At 39.3% G+C, this 21,074-nt stretch overlaps 2 protein-coding genes across 3 annotated transcripts; one reads left to right on the forward strand and one right to left on the reverse strand.

The window, feature by feature from the left end:
• Window positions 1-1,512: 1,512 nt before the first annotated feature.
• On the reverse strand, window positions 1,513-8,261 carry abhd8 (abhydrolase domain containing 8). 2 transcript variants are annotated; one of them, XM_023954272.1, is made up of 5 exons: window positions 8,112-8,260; window positions 3,809-4,612; window positions 3,487-3,657; window positions 2,489-2,705; window positions 1,513-2,272 (listed from the first exon to the last, which is right to left on the reverse strand). In XM_023954272.1, exons 2-5 carry the CDS (start codon window positions 4,600-4,602, stop codon window positions 2,036-2,038), a joined length of 1,419 nt encoding a protein of 472 aa, XP_023810040.1. In that variant the 5' UTR covers window positions 4,603-4,612; window positions 8,112-8,260; the 3' UTR covers window positions 1,513-2,035. The 2 variants fall into 2 exon arrangements, with proteins under 2 accessions (XP_023810040.1, XP_011472354.1); XM_011474052.3 differs by having other exon boundaries at window positions 2,018-2,272; window positions 7,867-8,261.
• Window positions 8,262-11,198: 2,937 nt separating this feature from the next.
• Window positions 11,199-20,554, forward strand: dda1 (DET1 and DDB1 associated 1). Its single transcript, XM_004067933.2, has 5 exons — window positions 11,199-11,572; window positions 11,994-12,074; window positions 14,719-14,770; window positions 18,691-18,752; window positions 18,853-20,554. The coding sequence occupies exons 1-5, from the start codon at window positions 11,564-11,566 to the stop codon at window positions 18,955-18,957; spliced, it is 309 nt and encodes a 102-aa protein (XP_004067981.1). The 5' UTR covers window positions 11,199-11,563; the 3' UTR covers window positions 18,958-20,554.
• The last annotated feature ends 520 nt before the right edge of the window (window positions 20,555-21,074 follow it).

A 21,074-nucleotide genomic window follows, 5' to 3' on the forward strand; every position in this document is an offset into this window, starting at 1 on the left:
CAACTCAGAGGCAAATATAATGAAGTCCTGCTGCTGTGCAGAAACTATGTCCTAAAAAACAACACAGGTTTTTTTTATTTTAGCTAAAAACTGCATAATCATAATTAAAAGAGTACTGGAAACGCTACCACGGACATATAGATTAAAACATGATTGGGGTGGGACTTTAAGACCCAAAGTGTTCCATTCACATACACACACATACAGATGGTGGCTCCACTGTACGACATTACAGCCTCAACCACCAGGAACAATGTGATTCGGTGCCTTGCCCATGGAAACTTCGACACATGGGCGGGCAAGGGGGGTACTGAACCTGCAATCAGAGGCTAAGTGGTCTACGTTTACCCTACAGTCGCCACTTACTAACTTTTTTCTAAACTTTAAGGAAACAATGTAAGATTAATATGTTGTCAATGAAGTTACAACATTGAATATTTGTGTGATTGTGTGACACTGCAACAGACTCAATGTGTTCCCCACTTTCGCTCAATAGTCGCTGGGTTGGCTCCAGCAACCCCGGAACCCCGAAAGGGATTCAGTAGGCTGTGAAGATGGAAGGATGAATAGAATAATTAAGTTTTGGCTACATTTCCTGAAGTCTTCTCTATAAGTACATAGTTGTACCATTATTTAATACTAGATCAAGTTGAACCAAATGAGAATAAGATTAGCTTTTTTTTAATCTAAGAAAAAAAAAAGAAAAAATAATCTAACAAGAGAAAAAACATGACACGTTAATTTAGGCTGGCAATGATCAGAATTACTCTGACAAATTAACTAATTCATTTTCCTGCTGTTTTTTGACCGGTGTATACTTACAACATTAAGGTTTTTGGCATTTTCTTAAAGTATGTCAGTTCGGATGTTCAGTTTTAATGCTAAGTAAGTGCATGTGAATCGAGTGCTGTCCTGACATGTCTTTGATTTATTTATTGATTGATTTATCCCAAATTCCGCCAGATATTAGATCACACTTGACCGCGAAGGGGGGTCTAAGGGCAGGTATGTCCAGTTTAGTTTAGTAAGTTTGTTAGTTCAATTTAATATTTTCCTATTGAATTCTATGTATTCATGACCGTTTTGATTTTATGTTTAACTTTTTCAATTACCTATACGAAGCCCATCGAGATGACTGTTGTTATGAATTTGGGCTATACAAATAAAATTGAATTGAATTGACTGAATAATATTGGACGTTGTAAAACAAATAAATGTAAACATTTCTAATAACTGTCTAATCCACGTCTCTGTCTCGAAACGCTAGCTGTTAAGGCTCCAGTTTTATTGTTTTTGATGCTCATGAACAAATGATTATTTGTTTTAATAAGGAGAACCAGAGTACTATAATCTGTTCAAACATTTATTTTTCTTTAACATTTAACAAACTTCTATCTAATTTTTTTTTTTGTATTTTGAGTTCTTTTTTTCGCATCTTCATGAAAACTTTTACAAAAACAATGGTTTGCATTTTGTGTCTCAGCTTAAAATTAAAAGTGCTAACACAGTAGGTTTCTTTATAACCTAGAAGGTTTTAATCACTTCTTTAGGAGTATAAAATACTCTGACTGTTCAGCTTTTCCATCTTACAGGATGTGCAAAGTTGCACAACTTTCTCCTCTTTGCATCCGACTCCCATCCGGTGTTTCTGGTGGCTTTCGCTGCTGAATTGCTGTGTCTTGTGTTCATGTTTGCAGAAACCATTAAAGGCACAACAAAGTATTTCCCTGCAGCATGTTTGTAACCAAAACGGTTTGCTGAAGACTGAGTTCTTCTTGCTTCAGCTCTGGTGTTAACATGCTGTTATGGAGACCGCAGAGCTAGAAGCTCAGTGCGGTCATCCTGCCACAAATCTGACATTCAGACTGAGACAAACCAGCTCTTCTGGCTCCTCATCAGGTTCAGATGCTCAAACCGTCTCATTTTCTCAGAGACTGCTTGGACCAGCCTTGGTTTTGCTCTGACAAACACTGTTTCAGTTTGACCAGTCTGAATGAGCTTATTCCTGACTTATGTTCTCCCCTCGTCCCACAGATTAGGTTTGCCTGGCAGTTGCAGGCCGGACTGTGGCGGGCTCAGCCGCTGCTTTGTTGTTGTCAGTTTGAGCTTTGGCCGTCTCCGGACGAGTTTTGCTCTCCTTCTTTAGCGGTGCTGGGGTTGCCGGTTCCCAGAGGAGGAACTCGTGCAGGAGTGTGTTGATGGTCTCTGGACACTCCATCATGACCATGTGACTGCCATCCTCCAGCACCTTCAGGAAAGCCATCAGGAGGATCTGATGGAGACAATAACCCATATCACGAGGAGAAGGAAAACGTTCATTTTCTTTTTACCATTCAGACACCAATCAGATGTGTGCTACATTTTATGATAAACAAAATGAAAATTTGTCTTACTCATTAAAACTGCTCAATTCAGTCACCTTAAGTTTCACTTTCAACTCTTAACTGCATGATATTGGAGGAGATTTCCTCCACGGGCTTCAATTTACCTCTGCCATGCGCTGGTCCTCTTCAACCGGTACAAATTTGTCGTGCATACCATGAACAAGCAAGGTGGGCACGGTGAGCTCAGCGTGGTAAACCTCGTCCCCCTCAGGCCAGTACTGCCCGCTCATCATGGCACGCAACACGAATGACGACACATTGAAGGCATTGTTTTCTTTCAGCAACTGCTTCTCCCTGGCACCCTGCCGAGCAAAGCCAGCCCTGCCGGGACAGCACAGAGGAGGTTGATGAGGATCAAATGTGTCCAAAATAGTATTCATCCCTCTGTACTTTTGTTGTTCAAAGTATTCCAGTAAAGAGTTTAGGTTTGAGGCTGACGGAAAAAAGAAACAAGCAGAAACAAACGTGTTTGTGCATCAGGCAGAACAAAAATAATCTCTTGTTAAAGATCTAGTCACTTCGACATTTTACAAGATTGGGAATTGGGCGATGATCTTAAGGGCTAGGAAACCTTTTAAAATCAGTAACAAAGATGGCATTCAACCATTGAAATACTGTCATTATTAGGCTTTATTTATTTGAAAGCACAATTTTTTAGGAAAAAAAGTCACAAATTGTAAATATGTTTGTGATTTATTAACTGTATCATCAACTGATATTTTATCAGAAGTTGGGTAGTATGGTGGTGAAGTGGTTAGCTCTCTTGCCGCACAGTGGGAAGACCCTGGTTCAAATCCCAGCTGAGTCCTTTCTGTGTGGACTTTGCATGTTCTCCTTGTTAATGTGTGAGTTTTCTCCAGCCACTCCTGGTTCCTCCCACAGTCCAAAAACATGCTTCACAGGCTAATTGGTGACTCTAAATTGCCCTTATGGTGTTCATGTTTGTGTGTATCTCTGCAGCAAACTGGCAACCTGTTCCAGTTGTACCCCACCTTCACCAAAAAGTAACTAGGTTGGCTCCCCAAAAGGGACTCCATGGGTTCTGACAAAGGTTGATGGGTTTTTAGGTTAATATTTCCTCTCTTGTTTTGGTAAACCTTACTTGAGAAAACTCCAGGCCAGCAGAGGGGAAAGGCAGTGAAGCACACAGGTAGGCAGGTTGAAGATGGAGCAGAGGCTGGGCTCCAGAGCTGTGGGACCACCACCATTGATCATCACCATCTTTTGAATTTGATCTGGAAACTCGTGAGCCAGGAATGTACAGAAGGACACGCTGGAATAAAAGAGACAGGAATAACTTTATGCTGATGCCGTGTAACTATCCAGAGAAGTGCTATGATTCTTTTATCAGTTTTTTGTGCTGGCATAATAATTGTAAGTTCTTTGCGAGTCAGAATGCTTTTAATAAAGTTTTTACTCCTTACCCATAGGAATGTCCGATGAGAATATTCCTCTTCTTTGCATATCTTTTGAAGATGATCCTCATATCCTCAGCCAGGGCGTAGAATGTGTAGGCAGCAGCTATCTGTGGAGCAGAGCTGGCTCCATGACCTGCCAAGTCTGGAGCAATCACCTCGTAGCCCAGGCGAGAAAAGAAGTCCAGCTGGCTTCTCCAGATATCTAGCGAGCCGCCCACCCCGTGAATGAAGAACAGAACCACGTCTGAATGCGTCCCTTTACAGGCTGATATCTTCCTCTCGCAGTCGATCACTACGGTGCGTTTGGGCTTCCTCCTGCGCATCCTGGGCTGCTGGGACTGGCCGGGGTGCGGCGCAGCAGGTGCCTCACCTGCTGCACCTGTCTCAGGTGTCCCATTGTTTCCAGCTGTGACAGACTCTGAGCGGGACTCAGGAAGGCTGACAGGTGGAGAGGAGTTACGAGATTCTGCCAGTTCCACTTCTACAGTGCTGTTAGGTTCTGTCTGTCCGTTTTGGCAGGACCTCAGCTCCGCACTCGCCCTCTCACCCAAATTCTCTATGAAGAGCTGTCCGTTGCGGTAAACTGTGATCTTTCTCTTGCAGCTCACGCTTGCGCCGTGGGACGGTTCCTCTTCTATCGGGCGATCTGGGATGATGTGTCGAACCCGCAGAACTCTACCTGGTTTCACCTCCACAAACTCATAGCCGTCTGCGAGTTCTGAGGTTTCAACAGGGACCACAGTGTTGGCAGATTTTGAGGTGAGGCAGCAGAGAAGACCTTCTATAAAGCTGGTCAGCATGGCTGCCAGTCTGGATGGGATGTTTTGTGGGGGGGAAAAATTAAATTAGTGCACAAAAATAAAATAAAAAACATTTAATATACATACAAGGACATACATAACATACAAATCAGTGTTGAAGGCCTTCATGCCCCATGTCGCTTATTTGCAACGTAGCATTTAATCCAGGATTCCACTTAATTTAGCTTCACCTTGAACAGAAAAAACACTGAAAGATATTTTTTATCTAATTGGAAATAAATTCTGAAATGAAGGGATTCAAAATGCATGAATCACAAAAGATTAAAAGCAACAGTCAAACCCAAAACGATTCACAAATGCTGCCAAATGTTGTTATTAAACCACAGTAAATGTTCTTTAAAAATCATGGAAAAATCTTAGAAAACAACATATGAAGCAGCAAGTTGATTAGGTTGTCTCTCTTTTTAGGAGATCTATCCCAGGAGCCTGCAACTTTCAAAGCTAAAAGAGCCAGTTTCTTACTAAACAAAACCCCACAAGAGCTGCAACGTCCCACCTCACAGTTGAGAAAAACAAACTTTATTTATGTTTTTGTGGCCAGAAAACTATTAATTTATAAAATTTAGCTTTTAAATATCAACAATAATTGAAATATAACAGTTTTATGTTTATATTTTGTTACTTTTGACAGCAGCACATACAAGTTCCTTTCACAATAAATATCCACCCTGTATCAAATAGGATCCTGCTGGCGTGGATTTACTTGTAAATGTATTCTATTAATAAACCACTTTGACAATAGATGAAACCTTTGACCATCATTTTGCTCAGTTATCTGATATTTTTCATTTCGGAGGAATGGTAAAGCTTTTAATGTATCTTGATGTAGTATAAAACCAGCAGTGGTTAAAAGAATTTAAAAAATATATCATTATTATTCATAAAGGATCTTTAAAAAGGATCTTTAAAAATCTAAAATTATATGAAGAAACTTTACTAGCAAATCTATTCTTTATTTATATTGTTAGCATTTTTCCTCAAAGCCAAAGAGCTGCAATGGAGGGATAAAAGAGCTCCATTGCATCAGGTTGCAGACTCCTGATCTACCCAAAACAACGAAGGCAAAAGTGTGAAACTGAAAGCAGTAGAAAGGTTTTGTTTTTATACCAAAGCAACACTTTGGTAAAACCTGCCACACAAACAAAAAAATGCAGGAGACAAACAGCTCTGTAAGTTGGTATTCATTAGCAGCGCCTGTACATTTCAGTTTCTACCACCCACATCACTGTGTTCGACTACTGATATTGGGTTGCTATATTATCATCTTTAAAATAACAATAAAACTGTACAATGTATATTTGAGTAACATAACAGTAACAACACACCTGGTAGACAGGTTTTGTGCCTTTTACAAACTTTTTTGAACTCAAACTCTTGCATTTTTTTAAAGCATGGCTCCGCAGCACAGCCTTCAGCGGTATTAATAGCAGCGGACCGTTTTAGCTGCTTGAGTTAAAGCTGTCTGCCATGTGATCACTCCGCAGGAACACACACTGCTGTCCTGCCAGACCCCAAACAACAAAACCAGTAGCTAATGATACTCTTTGAGTATTTCCAACACAGTTATTAACCCACTCAACGAAATGTGCAATGATATTGAAATAACAATCATTAAATCTGGACCTTTTCTGAACAAATCAAGAAAGGAAGAGACTCCATAAACACTGCAGGTACAACACAAGAACAGACAGCCAGAGCTTCAGCTGAGTGCGAGCCATGGCAACAGTGCAGCAGCCAGGCATGGTGAGCCACCGTCTCTGCCAGCGGCATTATCTTAGCTTCCTGCTGCTCCCCTCCTTACTCCAGGGGATTAAACCCTGTCATTCTAAATCCACAAACCAATCTGTCTATATACTACCTTGATAAAAACAATACCACTGTGCTGCAGAAGTCCTATACACAGTGATTATTCTTTATTTGGACTTATCAGCTAATGCTTTCATTTGGGGAGTGTAGAGATTGCTATTCAGATGTGTGTTTTGCTTACTTGCAGATCCTTTGTCCACACAGCTGTGTTATATGGTGATACATTTAAGTAGTAAAATGCTGAGTGGAAGAAGCTGAGCAGTGTAGGGGAGACACTTCCAGCTGTATTCAAGCATGAAAAGGCAGTTTGAACAAGAAAATGTGTGTCTGCTTCTGAATGATCACCGAAACATCATATGCATGAATTCAGCACTAATCACTGAATCATCTTTAGAAAGAAACAACATTTTAATGACTTAACTTATATTTTGTAACTAAACACATCCAGATGGTAGTTCAGGGTTCATATAAAAGCATTTTTGGTTTTAAGTAATAAAAATTGGCCAACAGTGCATTTATAGCAGCATATTTCGAATCTGCAGCTCAATTTTAATCATTACACTCTTATAGAATAATTCCTTGGATAAATTTAAGCTACTTTTGACATTTGTGTTATTATAGTTTCTATCATTAAAGTCAAATACTCAATGTAAAGTCTTATAACTTAGTTTCTAATGATTTAAAAGTTGGTCTCATGGTCAGCCCATGTCCAATAAGAGTCCAAACTTTCTGAGCTTTAGAATGAAACTTTAAGAATTAGTTAAACATTTTAAAAGGATTTAAATGTGCATGTCACACATATAGTGCATGTCTGATCAAGCGGTCCAGTCCTGTTTGTTTACTACAGGAGCTGCAGTAGAAGCTGCTTCTGCTGAGATTATTACATAACATTCACGTAAATCAGACTGAATCACAGTGGAATTGTTTTCCTGAAAAGAGCAGAAGCAGAACTGTGGGATTAAGAGACCCACCAAAGATTCCCTGGTCCTTCTAGACCAAAAATGATAATTTAAGATGATTTTGCAATAAACTTTTTGAATATTTTAACTGTGATAGTTTTTATGAGCCATTCAATAAGCAAAAACAACAACAAAAATGAGTAATTTAGATTGAGATTACGACTAACTGACACAGTTGTGCACAAAAACAGCTTTACTGGAAACAACAGCACTGACCAGAACAGCGCAGTCATTGGTTACAACACTGTAAATAATGCAAAACATGCCAGAACGCTTCGTTGTTTCAGCTTCAATCCAACGACTAAGTAAAACGGGGTTGTATATCAAACGGCAGGACCTTCACTTTGTGTCTCTTCGAGAACTGCAACTTGATGTAGCCGCTTCCTCCTCCAGAAATCCCTAATCCAAGTTCAAGTAAACATCAACTGACCAAAAAAAAAAAAAAAAAAATACCCCGACAATCAAGAAGACCGCTTACCTTTATCAAGGTTTGATATCCCAAAACCACCCTGTATGATCAGTTTGATACCGTTTTCTTTGGAAGCATCGAGGATGAAGGACCTATAATCTGTTGCAGTCAATCCAATAATCTAATTTATCGGGATTTCGTTGTCCTGTAGCCGCCACATGGCGGCCGGCCAGTATTGACAGGCTCGCAGCGTAACTGTGTGTCATGTGCATCCATATGAGTGTTTGCCCTGAAAGACGAACAGCACCTCTTACTTTTTCCTTATTAGTTGGAGTTTCTGTGAGCGAGCGGACTGAAGCACCGCTGACACGGAGTTGCCGTCCGCTGCGCGCGCGCGGTCCCTCCGCTGCCGCGTGGCCCCAGGTTGGGATGGAAACAAGGAGCATTTGTTGTTATTTTTTCTTTTTTTCATTTAAATTGAGTGAATACATGTTTTTTTTTTTTTTTTTTTTTTTTAAAAACACACACATATAGTCTTCTGTAGTTTAGAGGTTGGAGCTGCTAGAAAGACCTAGCCCAAGAAGGAGGATCATAAGGAGAACATGAATGAAGAAGATGCTGAGGAGAGGTTTAGATGATGCTCTGTGACGTCATGTGAATAGACAGCTCGAAAAAGGGAAAGTAAACAAAAAAAAAAAGAAAAATAAAACATATCATCAAGAGTATTATTAAAAGACAACAATCACTGAATTGTCTGTATTAGTAAAAAAAAGACAAAAATACGTTTGTTAGTAATACCAGAGTTTAATCTGAAGTTTATAACACAAACTATTAAAATATAGATTGAGAAAATCAAAGTACTATTCCAAAACCAAAGCTGTTCAGTTATGAAAAACATTTAGGAAAATACAGAGTTAGGGAAGCTAAAAAAATGGTTTGACAAAAATGAACTCTCGCTTAATGTTAACAACACAAAATTAATTATTTTTGGAAATCGCCATATTCCTGCAGATTTAGAGACAAAAGTTGCTATTGATAATCATGTTTTGGAAAGAGTGACTGAAATCGAGTTCCTCTGATATGGACCACAAAATGAGCTGAAAGCCACAAATATAAAGCAAATCAGAGCTAAACTTGCTAAAAGCAGCAGTGTTGGGAAAAACGCTTCATACACTCACTTGTAAGGCTTGTTTACTAATACATTCATCAATAACACTACCACATTTACAATGCAGTGTAGAAGTGTGGGGAAATACTTACAAATCTACAGTATATCTATCAGTATATATTTGTATATCTTACCCAAAAAAAGCTATTCTAATAGTCCATGTTGTGGATTAGGACACATACAAAAAGTCAGTTTTATTGAAATTATGGGAACTAGTAAAACTCAAAACAGCACTCATGATGTATAAAGTCATAAATATCTTACTTCCACGAAACACACAACAAATATTCAGGGACAGAAATGGAGTTACAACGTAAGAAATCAAGTGAAATTCAAAAAGCAGTGCATTTGCATTACAAATAAGAAAATGTGCTCATCAATTTGTGGTGTGGATTTATGGAACAGATTGGACAAAGATTTAAAATAAACCAAACGTTTAGATGCATTCAAAAAAAGAAACTACAAGCTATCACTGATGGACAAGGCAAGAAATGATCTATAAAAACAAAAATGCCACTTCTGCATAGGTGCTATACAAAATGTAATGTGAATGTTTTGAACAAAACTGTAAATAGAAATACGCACATCACCAGATGTTGTAAAAGAGGGGTGGGATCATACAAGATTTCTCTTCAACCCACTCCTTTTCATTCACGTTGTCTTGTTTTATCTGTCTTATTAAACTCTTGTGTTTATTTTCATTTTTGTTTGACATGATGAAATTTAATTGAAAAATCTAGTTGAATTCTTATGATTAAAATGGAACAAAAGTACTTACCTAAAAAAACATCAGAAAACAGTTTTTGTTTTACTATTTTTCTTGAATGAATTTGATGGTTGTCTTCTTTCTCTTTCGGCTTTTCCCATCAGGGGTCGCCACAGCGAATCATCCTTTTCCACCTCACTCTATCATGGACATCTTCTACCCTAACATTAGCCAACTTCATGTCCTCTGTCAAAACATCCATGTATCTCCTCTTTGGCCGTCCTCTTGCCCTCCTGCCAGGCAGCTCCATCTCCAACATCCTTCTACCAATATATCCACTATCCCTCCTCTGAACATGTCCAAACCATCTCAGTCTGGCTTCTCTGACTTTGTCGCTGACACAGGCAACATGAGCCGTCCCTCTGATGTACTCGTTCCTTATCCTGTCTAACCTGGTCACTCCTAAGGAGAACCTCAACATCTTCATCTCCGCTACCTCCATCTCAGCCTCTTGTCTCTGTCTCACTGCTACCGTCTCTAACCCATAGAGCAGAGCTGGTCTCACCACTGTCTTGTACACCTTTCCTTTGAGTCTTGCTGGCACTCTTCTGTCACACAACACTCCTGACACTTTCCTCCAACCGCTCCAACCTGCCTGCACTCGCCTCTTCACCTCTTTTCCACAATCCCCATCACAGAATTTGATGGTTGTGTTCCACATTTATCTTGATAAATCCATTTTAAAACACATACTGTTGGAAAAACACGGCAAAACTGATGCATTCTCATGAATGAACATAAAAGAGCATGATAGCAGCTTTCATACAGATGAATTTAATGAATATTAAATAATCTAGCCATTCACTTTCCCTTTAGTTACCAATTTTACCAAAAATACCAAAAATGCTTGGCTCTCCTGATGAGGGAAACACAAGGAATTATTTCCACACAATCATGTCAGCATCAAATATTCTATGAACACAAATAGCTGTAGTTTTCCTGAATGCCGCTATAAATATATTCTGTGTCTAATTAGGTTTATTTATTTATTTTAATATGCTGTGTCTTTTATTGTGTGAAATGTTGGTCAGGATTTCTGGTCCGGCTCAGAACTGTTTATTTAAAAAAAAAAAAAAACAATAAGAAATTCTCTCAAAACGTAACACATATTTGCTTGTTATGAAGTTCCCCAACAACAAAATTATTTTTGAGCATAGATTGGAGAAGGTATTGGTATGAAAATAAAATCTGCATGGTTGTCCTTGTGTTTTAGAAGATAACAGTTCTGCGTGACATGTAGTTTAATCTTTATTGTATTACCAAATAAAACGTATTACTCATCGTCGAATTTCAGCCAAATGTTTATTATCCTCCAGGGTAAAAAAAAATCGTGGACTTTCCTCACACGGATGGACATTAAAAACATGTCCATGTCTGTCTCATCGTCACATGTGAAGACGAGTCAATGAACAAGGGATGGGCTAAAGTCCTTTGTGGTCAATGATTGGCCTTCTTATCAAACACATACCACGTGGGACCAAGAATGAACCAATACCTGTTAGAAGGGGTGTGGCCAATGAAACGTCGCTGCGATCAAGCGGTCATGCTAGCCGAGCTAGTCGTTTAAACAGTTTTACGAACGAATGGCTAACAACTTGAGTATTATTTCAAACGAGTAGTTTTTTTTCTGGCTGACATTGGTACAAGTTATGGAAACGTGAATTTATATGTAAAAGTTGCTGCTTTTTTGTGTGCCAAGAGGACCCACTAGATTAGCTTACTTGTTGAGCTAGCCTTCGGAGCTAGCTAGCGCGGCCATCACGAGCAACACAACAGATAAAGAGTCCAGTTCAGAAGTAAACGCTCGGACACGCAAGATCTCTGCCACCATCATGGAGAAGGTAAGCCCCGTCCAGGTCGATTCAGCCTCAATGTAACTGCAATACACCGCCACCGGCATACGTAGTGTTAGCTTGCCGTGTCTGTTAGCTACTTACCACACCTATAGACACTGTTTAGGCCAAGCCGGCATCGATTAATGATCTCTGATCTGTCCAGCTCTCTCTGGCTATTTTGCAGGCACGGGATGTAAGCTTTCACAATTAGTTTCCTATAATAAACTAAACCATTTAGGGAGAGTAGTTGGTCTTATCAAGACCCACAAGATGAAGTAACACCCATCATTTGCTGTTTGCTGAGCTAGGAGGCTCATTCAGGGCGGAGACCGGTGCATTTTAGCTCGTTAGTGTAGAAGTATTTCACATTTAATAGTAAATATCACGTCTGCTGCTAGGTTTATTCATATTCTGTCTTTTTTCTCAGGCTGATTTCTTGAAAGGACTTCCAGTCTACAATAAGAGCAACTTCAGCAGGTTCCATGCAGACTCTGTTTGTAAAGCATCTGTAAGTAAAAGTCTTCTCAAGTATGTATGTGAAAAATTTTTTTTGACAGTTAGTTACATATTTATTAAGTAAATAAATATATATAAATGAAACCAGGTAAATGAAAATCAGATTGTATCAGTATATAAGGACTCAAAGTCCCCGCTTGATCAGACATGCACTATTCCCAGTGGTCTTTTAAATATAATTATGCCGTTTTTAGCCAAAAAATCTGTGTCGTTTTCTAGGACATAGCATTTGCAGAGCGGCAGGAGTTCATTAGAAATTTGCCTCTGAGTTGTGGGAGGGACCGTTGACACGGTGTAAGCCTATCCACACTTCCCGTCCTCCCTGTGTTTACTCTTGCTCCCGCTAGTTTACAGTCCCTCATAACCCCAGCAGGGCATTACTGGTGCAACAAAAGGGGTAAAGGATATCAGAGCTATCCAGCCCTACAATTTTGAGCAAGATGCTGGCTCAGTCAAGGATAATAAAGACGTATGGATCTTTTTATCTGCGAGTGAATGTATTAGAATGGAATTGAGCAGGGAGGTTGTGGCCCGTCAACGGTAGCACCTAAGTCACTGTTACAGGCTTTTTCTGTCTGCTTTTGATTCTAAACGATTTGACTAGAGACATACCCTGAAATGAAGTTTTAATCTTGATTTTCTTAATATATGTCCTCCATCAGAAAAATGCCACTAGGGCATGTTAAAAACACAAAAACAGGATTTTCATTAGAGTAGGTCTTTAAATTTAATGGACATAATTTGTTGTGAAGTTTTGTCTCTTCCGAATATATCTGCTGTCAACGTTCAAAATATTTTCGATTTTGTTGTAACTGACAAGTGAGCTTGATGCCAGAAGGCCAAATGTGAGATGTTTAGTTCACAGTTCTGGCCTTTCTCAGTAGTACTTCAAATATTTATTTCCTCTAGGTGAAACTGATGTGTGAAACATCTCTGTGTTGGTTTGAATGCTTTAGTTCTGAGACTTTGTTTGTTAGTCTTTTTATTAAAGTTTCTCAGCAGCTGTGAAAAGTAATCATTGTTAAATACACAATAAAACACTTAGACATTAACACACCTGCGAAAATAATCACATTTAAACGCTGTTATTAGAAGTTATTAAAACCTGACAAAACCTGGAGAAAAAGTTAAACTAGTACAGCATTAAACTGATTCAAATCCTTGTTTACATGTTTAAGTTGTAGTTTCTAAAGTAAAAGAGTATTGCCTGGTGTAGTATTTAAATGTATGATATATGCTTGTTTAGTTAAAGAGTCAGAGTTTTGGCAGACTGAAAGCAAAACTGCAAAGTCCAAAAAAAACCAGGATATGTAATGCTTGCTAACAGCAGTAATGGTATTGTTGACTATTGGTCTATTTAGCCTCTAAAGCTATTTTTAAAATATTGATGTGAAAAAGAAAAAGAAAAAAAGAGTTGGACTAAATACTTGTTTTAATGGTTTGACCAACTTTGGAAAGCAGTGAATCTACCAATGAGCTTTGCAACTTATAAAAAGGACAGTGTGCAATTTTGGAAGCAGTAGTGGCCAATAATCTTAAAATATCTGGGACCTCTTTAAAAATCTCTGTTTGTGTCCAAAACATGGCATCCTTCAATGTCTGTCATCAGTGGAAGAACAGAAGTAAACTAGCAGTATTTATCATCCTCAACATGCTGCTGTTTTTTTTTTACTGAATGCAATCTAAATTCTTTATTCTGTAAAATGCATAGAAACAGTCTGATGTTATGGATACTTGCTGTTCTGGGAAAACTGCAGGAATTCTGAAAGAACATTTTAAGTGGACCGGATACACTTTTGACCTTTCAAAGATCTTTACAGGTGCTAAAAGCAGCAAAGGTGGTTGGGTGACACAACTTAAGCATTTTGGAGAATAAGAATCTGTATGTTGCGACCTTTAGCTCAAATGCACCATGCTGAGGATCATAAAGCTTCTAGGCTTTAAGGCAGCTGCTGCTTTAAAAATAGGGAGTTAGTTTTGCTGTTAGTCTTAAGCCTAAAGTCAGATCTCTTCTGCTTGTTGAGGATAACACCAAGTGCAAAAATAATTTCAAGCTAAGTAGGGGTGTGACGATAACCGCATCACCGCGGTGATAAGATGCTCACCGCGGTGATGACTCATCACCGCACGTTCCTTCTTTTGAAAGTTCTGCATATGGTGCGTGATTTGAACTGTAATAAACACATTCATCTTTGCTAGTAATTTACTTTTTCTGCGAGTCCTGTGTGGGTGCGGGGTGCGGTTAACAGCGACGCCGCGACTCCTGCTGCTTCATCACCGCTTTGATCAAAAATCTCACACCGTCACAGCTCTAAAGCTAAGCATGGTTGTATAAAAGAACTTGGAAGAAAGTATATAATATTAACCAAAATCACAAACCTTCTGATTTCTATAGGTTCCAAATTCCTAAAAAATCCTACTTATCATGTTTTGTGGATTTAAAGCACATCCGACTGTAATCTTCTATTTGCTACATGTAAATTATTATTAGTGACTTATATTATGTATGTAACTGTGTTTTATTAGACTTGAGTCACATGTTTGTATATTAGTAGTTGTGCCACCAAGAGTATGTCTAATAAGTTTAAAAAACATTTAAAGTGGAAGTTTTAACATCTTTCTGTTTTGTTGAACAGAATCGAAGGCCTTCTGTATACCTTCCAACACGAGAATATCCTTCTGAACAAAGTGAGTACCACTATGGAGGAGAGCAACAAACCATAAACGCTTAAGATTTGTTTGGGTGGACAGGTTTTCATCTAAATGATGCATGGGATAATTTAGGCTTTGGTGAAAAATTGATTGAGTGAATTAATTTAAATTTTTTGTTACGGCCGATTTAAAAAATAACTACATCGAGTTTTTGTGTAATGGCGTATTTTTGGCTCCCCAGAGCTTCCGTAGCGTTAGTTTCACACGGCAGTATGGCGAGCGACAAACAACAACATCATAGCACACAGGAAACAGCAAGCGAGCGACAGCATGGCTACCAGTGAGAGTGGGAAGTTTGTTCCCAAGAAAGGAATAAAATCATCTGTTGTTTGGAACTGGTATGGGTTTGTTGCCACAGACGTGTAGGAAGAGACCCCACGCTGCAACATTTTCCTAAAGCCATCGCAGTCAAAGGCAGCAGCACCACAAACCTATTCCAACACCTGGGGGAAACCTTTTATTACTGTTCTCCTTCACTCCGTAACTACAAACATGAACGCGCGTGGACCCCCGACACTTGTGCGCGCTCTCACTCACTCACTCACTCACTGTCGCGCGGCATGTGCTCCTTCCTCTTACACACGCAGCGTGCTGACACACATACACATACTCATTCTACCACACCTATATAGTTAATTAGTTAGTTAGTTGTTACTGTTATTTGCTAATAAAGAATACTGCGTTGTAATTATGAATTGTATTCATTTGCCACGCACATGGAGGGGGGGGGTGCGTGCGCGGTTGCTGCTTCAATTGTAATCAGCATGCGACTTCTCCTGCCCCGATAGCAGAACCGTTGAGGTCAGATCTTACGGATACTGCGTAGTTGTCTGCCGTTTGTACTTACTGCTTTCCTTAAGCGTGTTTGTGTGTGTGTGGGGGGGAATCGGGAATACATCGGGAATTGAATTAAAAAAAAAAAATCGAATATTTTATTTTTAGGCCATATGGCCCAGCCCTAGGATAATTTATTGAATGTTTTGCTTGTGTTGATGATAGATCACATGGATGGACACGGTGACACCCTGTTTTGAGTTTGTGGATTCCGAGCTCTTAGAAAAGAGGAGAGGGGCTGATGAGAATCAAAGCTTTGCTTAAATGAAGAAAAATCAGTAAATATGAAAAAGATTACGACTCCAACAACTGTCACTCTGACGTAAGAGAACGGGAATGTTGGCAACCAAGTTTGGTGTGTTTATGTAAAAACTGAATGTCTCAAAAACATGAACACTTTTCATTTGGCCTTTGCTTATTCCTGTAGCTGAAAAGATGTACAGGCCTGTTTTCACTTCAGTTGACAATTGATTCTGTGGGTCTCTTTACATTTGAATGTTCTATTATCATAGCTGTTTACCTGCTGGTTGTTGTGATTGTTGTTGTCAGATCATTACAGCTAGAATAGGTTTGTATTTTGAACAAGGCAGCGTTTTCTACTACTTTTTTGACTCTTGCTGCCTTGTACTCTGTTTGCTGAATGAATGTTGTGATGAGATTTTCTCTCCAATCTGAATTTTTATCCAAGCTCTCCTGGGTACACCGGATTGAGAGTTAAACAGCACCCTGGTTCATCTGATTAAATAGATTTTAAAATTTATGCTTTTCTTTAACTTTTCATGCATGAAAAAAATGGTGGTCATTTCTGTGGCTGGATGGCGGTTGTGACGTCCTCTTGACGTTATTGACTACTTACGGTAATGTTAATCTGAGTCTAGTGTATTTGAGCAGTCACAATAAAACATGCAGGGATGCTGGATGACGGTCTGAATTTCAAAAACACCGGATTAGGCAACCTGTGTAAAGTCTCTCTCCGATCATCTTTTGGTGCTCTTCTAGGTATGAGCATGCCGTGTTTAGCCAAAATAAAAAAAACGGTGCCGTTTTCTAGGACATAGTTTCAGCGGAGTGGCAGGAGTTCATTAGAACTTGCTGATAGGAGTGTACATAACAACTACAAGTTTTTTCAAACATTTTTTGTCTGCTCCTGGTTCACTACAAAGTGAATTCAAGAAATATTTAGAAATTCTGTTTTAATTTGAATTTTTTTATACATGTCCTCCACCAAGAGCAAAATGCTACAACATGTTAAAAACGCTAAAAGCACAATTTTCAGAGGAGTGGATCTTTTCCGCAAATCATGTTTATTCCCTGTAGACTAATTAAAGTCTAAATAAGAGTGAAAAGTAAATTATTTCCTTCTTCTGTTCTTTAAAATCATTCTTCTTTTTTAGACCGAGTATAGTTTAGGCTGATAAAGAAAATTACTATTAAAGGCTGGTTCATACTAAGCTTTCTCATGAAGACTTGGCTGTAAATGCAAAAACAGCAAAATTGTAAAGATCAGAAATTTTAACATTTTTCTTCACATCACGTGCAGGAAACTCTAAAAACGACAGCACAACACTTTTTGTTGAACCCTTGTGTTATCCTATGACCCATCTTTGCATTGACGTATCATTCCTACCATGACAAAGATGGATAAAGGTGAAGAGGATTTCATGTTACCAGTAAAGATCACAAATCATTGAAGAAAAAAAGGTTCAGCGCACTGTCTTGTGGGTCTAGATCAGTGTTTTTCAACCTTTTTTGAGCCACGGCACACTTCAACCTTGACAAAAATCCCGCGGCACAATGGCGTTCAAAAAAAAAAAAAAAAGGAGAAACTCGGTCTGTATTGATCTACAGTCCCTCCATAATCTCAGTGCATTTTAGTGATAAATGTGGCAGAAAAAGCTGGAAGCTGCAGCTGTTTTTTTAAGATGTAATAAAAGTTAAGTCAAACGATTTAAAAACTGTTCGATTTGTGGTCGTTGTGGTTTCAGGACGTTAAGAGGAGAGAGTCGTGCGCCCAGACGCTCACTGTCGCTTTACCCCAATGCATCATGGGAGATGTAGTACAATTATCCGCCGAACGCAGAGAGATTAGCGTCTCTGAGCTTCATTGTCTTGTTCACTTGTTCCACGGTCTGACACCGGATTCTGTGGAAAGCTACACCGCTAAAGACGAGCTTTGGCTGGTATTTTTCTTAGAACTGAGCGACTTTTTCAGCAGAATTCAGAACAAGGAAGTGGTGACTTAACCACTTCTGATTGGTCAGACTGATGACATGTGATTAAGATCCCAAGAATGATTGGTGGAGACAGTTAAAGGGGCGGAACTTTTCCTAACGCAGCTGAAGCTGCGGTTAAATCGTGGTACAGTCATTCTTATCAAAATGTATTTAATAGAATCAAATAAACACAAAGAAAAAAGTATTTTACGATCTTTCATATTCCCAATTTCTTAGTGTTTTATCATGTAGGGATGAACAAAGAACTGAAATCCTGGAGATGGAAAATGTTGTTAAATCAGTTAATGAGGGCAATTTCCCACGGCACACTTGACCATCTCCCACGGCACACTAGTGTGCCGCGGCACACTGGTTGAAAAACACTGGTCTAGATGACCCCACTACCAATGTTAAAGTGCCTAGGATAGCACAAGGGTTAAAGAAAAAGATGATTACAAGGCGGAAAAAAAAGTTTAGAGGATAAAGAAAGTTGTGCTGAGGAATAAAGTCTGAAAGTTGAAGCAGGTGTGTCACATCCAGGTCGTACCACATGCTTCTGCACATCTTTAGTCTTTTTTTTTCCACATTCCCAAACAGCACAAAGCTTTTCTCTGTTGACCAAATCCTTTTCAAACATTCAACTAATCACAGTTGTTGTCCTACAATGTGGAAGATGAAAAGTTCTTCTGCGCTGATGAACCTGAAACCAACAGAGAATTCTAAATTTTGAGGTGTAAAAATATATTTTGCAGCAGATGTTAGAGCGGCGTTTCTCTCAGCTCTAGCAAAACTATGTTTTAGCACCTTCAGCTGTAAGTATCTTTAATTTGTCGTGTTTTCTACCTCCAGTAATTGTAACAGAGAAGACCAACATCCTCCTGCGTTATCTCCATCAGCAGTGGGACAAAAAGGTAGGGAGGCCTTTCTGAAATGCCCCAAAATGTTGTTTCATTATTAAAGACTATTCCCTCATTTTTACTGACTAATCAAAATCTTTTCGGTTTTCACCAGAACGCAGCAAAGAAAAGGGAACAAGAGCAAGGCGAGGGGGACAGTCCTGCACCCCCGAGGAAGATTGCCAGGACGGATAGCCAAGAGATGAATGAGGATTCATAAAAATGAATATGCGCATGTTTGTGTGTGTTTTTGGGAGAAAGAGAAGTGTATCTGTCTGCACAGGGTTTAGCCAAGAAAATGCAATACAAAGACTAATTCTAGTGAAAGAAAAAGTTGTAGCTTTTTTGTGTCACGAGGCAACAGAAATGTTATTGTCCTGAAATGACCCTCAGCGGTTCAGTGAAAAGGACTGGAGCAGAAGACATTTGAATTTCTCTGATTGTTGTTGACACTGAAAGGTTGTCGATGTATCGCATGTGGGTAAACTACTGCTGTTCTGATAATGTTGACTGTTCCTTGTGTGGACCAGAATACACTTGTTTGCATGCAGGCTAAGCTGTGTGAATGAGTGAGTGAGTGTGTGTGAGTGTGTTGTATGTGTTGTGAGTGAATAGTCTTAAGAAGTGGGTAGATTTCAGAGTCAGACAGCAAAAGTCTCACACTACTTTTAAAAACTTTAACGTGTAGCCTTCTGTGACCTGGAGAGTCTGATCTGTGTGAACATTTTGTTACGATTTTAATTTTATTATTACTTGTTGTTGTTTTTGTTTGGCAATGAGCTTCCTGCCAGCCACAGTGCCCACCCTCTGAGTTTCACTGCCCAACTCTGCAGCCACTTGGGGGCATTGCAGCATTTCTCCACCCCATTAAAATCTACAGAACCAGGAATGCACTGTGACGAAGAGCACAAAGTAGAGACAACTCTTCCCGAATGCTCCATAAGTTGTGTTTGTAGGGTGAATCTTCATATCAGCATTCTCAAAGGTAAAATGCGTTTTAGTTTTTGGAAATATTTCTCACGTATAGCACCATCTTCTGGTTGAAATGAGATATTGGATTTTCTAAAATCTTTTAGCGAAAAGTGCTAAAGAGTAAAAATGGGCTTGATAACAGCACAGAAACTACTGAAAGTGAAGAAAAGGTAAAAAGAATGCCTCCTTTTGTTGAATCTATCAGAGCTAGAGTCATCAGCAATGTCTCTACCGTTTTTGTTAAACATAATGAAGACAAACACCTCGTTGCACAGCGGATGTAATCTTGTATTGCATGTTGATCCCTTCACAGCTGGACTTGTTTGGACAGAGACAAGCTGAGGGGTTGCTGGGGTTGTCTGTCTGGTGTAGTTCTGGACGCTTGAGGCCTTATAAGTTCTCTTTCTGGTTTGGATCCTTTTGCTCCCAAAGGTCTTTAGGTGGCTGCTCTGTCTGTTTGACAATCCTGGAAGATTTCTGTCAAAGAGCTAGGACAGGTGACCGCAGAGGGTGTTCATAATTTCAACCATAGATGCACGATAAACATAGATAGCTTTTCCTGCCCTGCCCCTTGGATTCACTCTGTTTTTCTTTAGGCTGCAACATTGATTACAATTTCTTTTTCCAAATTCTTATCGCTGCCCAGCAGTTACTAAATTTTGTCCCTTCTCAGTTTGTGCAATGAGGATCTACCCAACATTGTAAATACCGTTTTCTACACATGAAACCATGTTCTGCTTTCGCTCTGATGGACTGTTCAACTACACCCTAAGCCTTGCCCCCATCCAGTGTTAGTTCTGATGTCCTTTTTAGCTTTGCTCAATAAAAACTGGATTCAAAATGGATTGCAGTCGTGTGATGTTTTGTGTGAAATCTATTAACTCGCCAACGCTCTTAGACTTTTGTGCACACACTTTAGCTAACACTACAAGGTCATTTGTTTAGAAAAAGAGCAAGAAAGTGGGCTAAATAATGGCCTGTAGAACCTTCCCAGCATGCTATCAACATGTTTAGCAAAAAACAGACAGGAACTCATTTTTGATGCATTTGAAAGTTTTAATAACTACCGTATTTTTCTGATTTACAAAAATATGACAAAATAAAAGAAAGAAATAATCCCATTTCCCCCCACTTTTTTTATTTTTATTTTTTTTTGCAGTGGTATGTTGGAAGAGCTTTTGATGTTCTTTCAGCGAGGCTTCCATGACGTCTTCACTTTGAGGTTTGGGTCTGGGCGTAATGTAGCTGTGGTGAGACTCTCAGCTGTTCCCATTCGACTCATGCTTCAGAACCTTTACTGAACTGTGGACAGATTTGACACTGATGGCACAGTAAAATCCAGCTTTTCAAAGAGGTGTAATTGCG

The sequence above is a fragment of the Oryzias latipes genome, chromosome 4 (genome assembly GCF_002234675.1).
Source record: "Oryzias latipes chromosome 4, ASM223467v1".
Classification (NCBI taxonomy): Eukaryota; Metazoa; Chordata; class Actinopteri; order Beloniformes; family Adrianichthyidae; genus Oryzias; species Oryzias latipes.

Bases quoted from the DNA above. Each gene is read 5' to 3' on its own strand.
- abhd8 (XM_023954272.1), bottom strand. From the start codon at position 4,602: ATGCTGACCAGCTTTATAGAAGGTCTTCTCTGCTGCCTCACCTCAAAA. The intron at 2,706-3,486 runs GTAAGGTTTACC...CTGTCCCGGCAG, and splicing joins CTGGCCTGGAGTTTTCTCAA to GGCTGGCTTTGCTCGGCAGG. The intron at 2,273-2,488 runs GTAAATTGAAGC...TGTCTCCATCAG, and splicing joins AGGACCAGCGCATGGCAGAG to ATCCTCCTGATGGCTTTCCT.
- dda1 (XM_004067933.2), top strand. The intron at 12,075-14,718 runs GTAAGTAAAAGT...TTTGTTGAACAG, and splicing joins ACTCTGTTTGTAAAGCATCT to AATCGAAGGCCTTCTGTATA. The intron at 14,771-18,690 runs GTGAGTACCACT...TTCTACCTCCAG, and splicing joins AGAATATCCTTCTGAACAAA to TAATTGTAACAGAGAAGACC.